Source organism: Penaeus japonicus, unplaced genomic scaffold (assembly GCF_977035675.1).
Source record: "Penaeus japonicus unplaced genomic scaffold, GWHDUDI00000001_assembly GWHDUDI00000028, whole genome shotgun sequence".
NCBI classification, from domain to species: Eukaryota; Metazoa; Arthropoda; class Malacostraca; order Decapoda; family Penaeidae; genus Penaeus; species Penaeus japonicus.
This window is the reverse complement of record NW_028234430.1, coordinates 4,430,137-4,435,136: the sequence shown is the minus strand read 5'-3', so window position 1 is coordinate 4,435,136 and position 5,000 is coordinate 4,430,137. Positions and strand designations below refer to the sequence as shown.

At 48.2% G+C, this 5,000-nt stretch overlaps 1 protein-coding gene across 4 annotated transcripts in view; it reads right to left on the bottom strand.

The window, feature by feature from the left end:
• The window catches only part of LOC122248599 (uncharacterized), a 168,384-nt gene that overhangs the window by 112,168 nt on the left and 51,216 nt on the right, over nucleotides 1-5,000 (bottom strand). For all 4 annotated transcript variants that reach the window (XM_043008713.2, XM_043008716.2, XM_043008715.2 and 1 more), the window contains 2 exons: nucleotides 2,265-2,464; nucleotides 550-672 (listed from right to left, as the gene is read on the bottom strand). In XM_043008713.2, the coding sequence (XP_042864647.2) occupies nucleotides 550-672; nucleotides 2,265-2,464 (323 nt within the window). The remainder of the gene's footprint in view (nucleotides 1-549; nucleotides 673-2,264; nucleotides 2,465-5,000) is intronic.

The following is a 5,000-nucleotide window of genomic DNA, read 5'->3' as shown; positions in this document are numbered from 1 at the left end:
TAATTATTGTAATAAAGGTCATGATGATAACAATGATGGTAGTAGTAGTCCACACACAATCTTCCTCTTCCTCTTTCTCTTCTCTTTCCTCTTCCCGCCCCCCTTACTTCTTTCTCTCACCCCTCTCCCTTCCCTATCAGTCACACACATACACACACACAAACACACACACAAACACACAAACACACTCACACAAACACATCCCTTACCCTCCCTTTCCATCCCATCCCCCTCCCCCCCCCCCTCCCTTCCCTATCAGTCACACACATACACACACACAAACACACACAAACACACACACACACACACACACACACGTCCCTTCGCCTCCCCTCCCTTTCCATCCCATCCCCCTCCTCCTCCCCCCATCCCCCTCCCATCCCCATCCCCCTCCCCCTCCCTCACCCTCCCCCCACCTCCATCCCCTTCCCCCTCCCCCATCTCTCCCCCTCCCACCTCTCCCGCTCCCCTTCCCCCTCCCCCATCTCTCCCCCTCCCCCTCCCCCCATCTCCCCTAAACCCCTGCCTGACCTGCCTGCCTCGACCTACCTTCTTGTTGTTATAGATGTCCTTCGCGTAGTGCCAGTGGTAGGCGTCGAGGGAGTAGGACAGCTCGAAGGACGTCACCCACTCCTCGTCGTCCGCTTTTCCCTGGGTCAGGAGGCCCGTTACCTGTAGGATGGAGAGGGTGGAGGATGGGGTGGGAGTGGGAGAGGAGTGGAGGATGGGTGGGGGATGGGTGGAGGATGGGGTGGAGGAGGGAGGGGAGGAAGGGGTGGGGGATGGGTGGGGTGGAGGAGGGGGAGGATGGGGGGATAGGAGGAGGATGGGGTGGGAGAGGGGGTGGGGGAAGAGTGGAGGAAGGGGTAGAGGAGGGGGTGGGGGAAGGGGTAGAGGAGGAGGGGGTGGAGGGGTGGAGGATAGGGTGGGGGAGGGGAGGATGGGTGGGGAATGGGGGGATGGGAGGAGGAGGGGGTGGGGGAAGGATGGTTGGAGAGGATGGAGGATGGGTAGGGGAGGAGTATAGAATGGGTGGGGAAGGTGGAGGATGGAGTGAATGGGGAGGATGGTGGAGGAGGGGAGAGAAAAGTGAAGAAAAATTAGTAGACGCAAATTAAGGATTATGTACTGTATATATGTGCATGTGTATGTACATGTGCATGTGTATGTTTATTTGTATGTTTGTATGTGTAAATGTATTTGTATGTGTATTTGCATGTTTATGTGAATATGTTTGTGCATGTTTATGTGCATGTTTATGTCAATGTCAATTTGCATATGTATGTACATGGTGTAAACCTATCATATGCATATGTATGTACATGCAAATTTGTATGTGTTTTTTTTAAACCAGTAATGAACACTAATAAGTTACTAAAACTATTTACTGTAACATTTCATTATACTTTACGTTATACTTAAACTAAAATAAGCTACAGATTTCCTCTGGCATTACCCCCTCCCCCTCTCCCTCTTTCTCCCTCTTCCTCTCTCCTCTCTCCCTCATCCCCTCTCTCTATCTCTCTCTCTTTCACCGGTCTTCCCTTTTCTTCTATCTCTCCTTCCCTTTATTTCCGATCTTCCTATTCTTTCACTCCCTTCCCCCCTCCTCCCCTCCCCCCTCACATTCTTCGGAAGAATAATTGGAATTTCCTTTTCCTACCCCCCACCCCCACCCCCCATCCCCTCTCCTCTTCCTCCTTCGTCCTCCGGTTTTCCTTTCTTCTCCCTCCCTCCCTCTCTCCTATCCTTCCCTCCCTCCTACCTCCTATTCTTCCCTCCTAACCAACTCCTTTCCTTCCCCTTCCCCTTCTCCCTCCTTTCCATCTCCCCCTCTCCCTTAGCCATACACCCTCCCCCAAATTCTCCCCCCTCCCTCTTCTCCCTGCATCACCTCCCCTTCCCGTCACTCCTTCCCTCTCCCCTTCCGTCGCCTGTCTCCTTCCCCTTCCCCCTCTCTCATGCCCCCACCTCCCCCTACCTCCCCCTACTTCTTCCCATTCCCCCTACCCCTTCTCCCCTTTCTTTCCCCACTTCCCCCTACCTCTTTCCCTAACTTTTCCCCCTATCCTTTCCCCACTTCCCTTACCCCTTCCCAACCCCCTACCCCTTCCCCCTCTCACTCCCACCTCCCCCTCCCCCCTTTCCCCCTCTCCTTACCTACTCCCACCTACCATTTCCCAACTTCCCTTACCCCTTCCCACCCCCTGCCCCCTACCCCTACCCCTCCCCCCTCTCACTCCTACCCCCCTCCCCCTCCTTACCTTCGCCGGGACGCCCAGATCGACGAGCACCCACTCCCCCGCCGCCTTCCTGCCCGCACACCACGCCCGTCCGTTGGGCTGATGAAGGCGGGCGTACTTGATGTGACATCCGGGATCCCACGACGAAGGATACGAGGACGAGGCGGAGATCTGCCAGTCCAGGACCTCGCCCGTCGTCAGGCCCAGGGGCGAGGAGCAGCCTGTAGGAGGGGAAGGGAGAGGAAGGAAGGTGGGTGAGGTGGGTAGAGGGTGCGGTGGTGGGTGGGATGGGGGGGTGGATTGGTTGAAGGTGGGGTGAGGTGGGGGTGGTGGGTGGTAGGTGGGGTGGGGGGGGAGGGTGGTGGGGGTGGGGGTGGGCAGGGTTGGTGGGATGGGTAAGTGGGGAGGGGAGGGTAGGTGGTTAATGGGTGGGTTGGGGAGGTAGGGAGGGTAAGTGGGTGGGGTGGATGGGTGGTGGGTGGGGTGGGTTGAAGAAGGTGGGAGGAGGGGGTGGTGGGTGAGATGGTGGGTTGAAGGTAGTGGGTAAAGGGGTGTGGAGAAGGGGAAGGGTAATAGGGGGAGTAGAGGGGGAGGGTGGTGGGTTGAGGAGTGAGGTTGGTGGGGGGTGGAGGGGGGTGAGGGGTTGGAGGAGGAGCAGGAGGAATCGGAATATGAATGAAGAAGAGGAGGAGGAGGAGGATAAGAAGGAAGGAGTGAATAGGAAGGGATGCAAGCGGATTTAGAGGAGGAAGGGAGGGGGAGGGGGAGAAGGGGGGAGATAGAAGAAAACGCGTTAGTTGTTTGTGTTTAATAATTGCATTTTCATTATATTCATTTTTTAGATTAAATCTGATTTTCAAAGTAATCACATACATTAATTAAATATATACATATACATACATATAACGTACATATATATATATATATATATATATATATATATATATATATATATATATATATATATATATATATATATATATAGATATATATATATAAATATATATATATATAAATAAATAAATATATATATATATATATATATATATATATATATATTTCATATTATTCAATCATGCTATCAGTCTTCTAAATCTAGTTGTTGTTGTTAGAATCGAGATATACAAATGGATATACATATATACATAGAGAGAGAGAATCAAAACGAGAGAAAGTGAAAATGAAAGAGAGAGCATGCGAAAGAAAGGCAGAGAGAAGAGAAAGGGAGTGAAAGAGGGAGAGAAAGAAAGAGAGAGAGAGAGAGAGAGAGAGAGAGAGAGAGAGAGAGAGAGAGAGAGAGAGAGAGAGAGAGAGAGAGAGAGAGAGAGAGAGAGAGAGAAAAGAGAGAGAGAGAGAGAGGGAGAGAGAGAGAGAGAGAGAGAGAGAGAGAGAGAGAGAGAGAGAGAGAGAGAGAGAGAGAGAGAGAGAGAGAGAGAGGGAGAGAAATAGAGAGAAGTGACCGAGAAAGAGAGAGAGAGAAAAAAGAGAAATAGAGAGAGAAAAAATATAGAAAAAAAGAGAAAGAGAGAGAAAAGAAAGAGAAAGAGAGAGAGAAAAGAAAGAGAAAGAGAGAGAGAAAAGGGAGAAAAAGAGAGAGCGAGAGAAAGAGATAAAGGAGAAAACACGAGACAAATACTAATTGAAATCCAGATGGGGGAAAATATATCCAGAGTACGACCTTGGCATTTGATGATTGCAGTTAATCAAGATTATGCATATGCAACATAGGAAATACTAGCAACTCGTTATGTGTATGATTCTCTTGTGCTTAGCGGAGAGCTACAATGGTAATTATGATAATAAATAATGATAATGTCAATAATCATGATAATAATAATAATGATAACGATAACAATAATACTGATATCAGTAACAAAAATACAATATAACAACAAAAACAATAACCATCATACTGAAATAATGATCATGATTTTTTAATAATATGAACAATGCTAATAATGATAATTATAATAATAAGGATAATGATAATAACAATGATCATGATAGCAATAATGATGATAATAAAAATGATTTTAAGAATGATAATGCATATAATAACAATAACAATAACAATGATCATAATAATGATAATGATATTAACAACAATTAACAATAATATTAATAATAATAATAACTATAATAAATTCATAAATGTTCACACCCGATGTTACAAACGTTAGAAACGAGAACAAGGAGAGAGAGAGAGAGAGAGAGAGATAGATAGAGAGAGAGAGAGATAGAGAGAGAGAGACAGAGAGAGAGACTGAGAGAGAGAGAGAGAGAGAGAGAGACTGAGAGAGAGAGAGACTGAGAGAGAGAGAGAGAGAAATGGATAGAGATAGATAGATAGATAGATAGAGAGATAGAGAGAAAGAGAGAGAGAGAGAAATGGATAGAGATAGATAGAGAGAGAGATAGAGAAAGAGAGAGAGAGAGAGAGGGGGGGAGGGGTGAAGACCGTTCATCATCTGTCCCAAAATGAGATCTTTTACGTTCTCTCGTTCGCTGAGAAAGCAGAGGACTGGTCCTCTCCCCCCCTCCCTCCCTTCCTCCTTCCCAGCCTTTCTCCCTTATCTCTTCTCCTCTCCCCCCTCCCCCCAACCTCATGCCCACATTTTCCCTACCTGAGTTACACCCCTCCCCCCCCTCCCCCCATCTCTTCTCCTCCCCCCCCACCGCCCACATTATCCCTACATGAGTTACGCCCTCCCTCCCCCTGTCCCCACTCCTCACAAGTACCGCCCCCCCCCCTCCTCC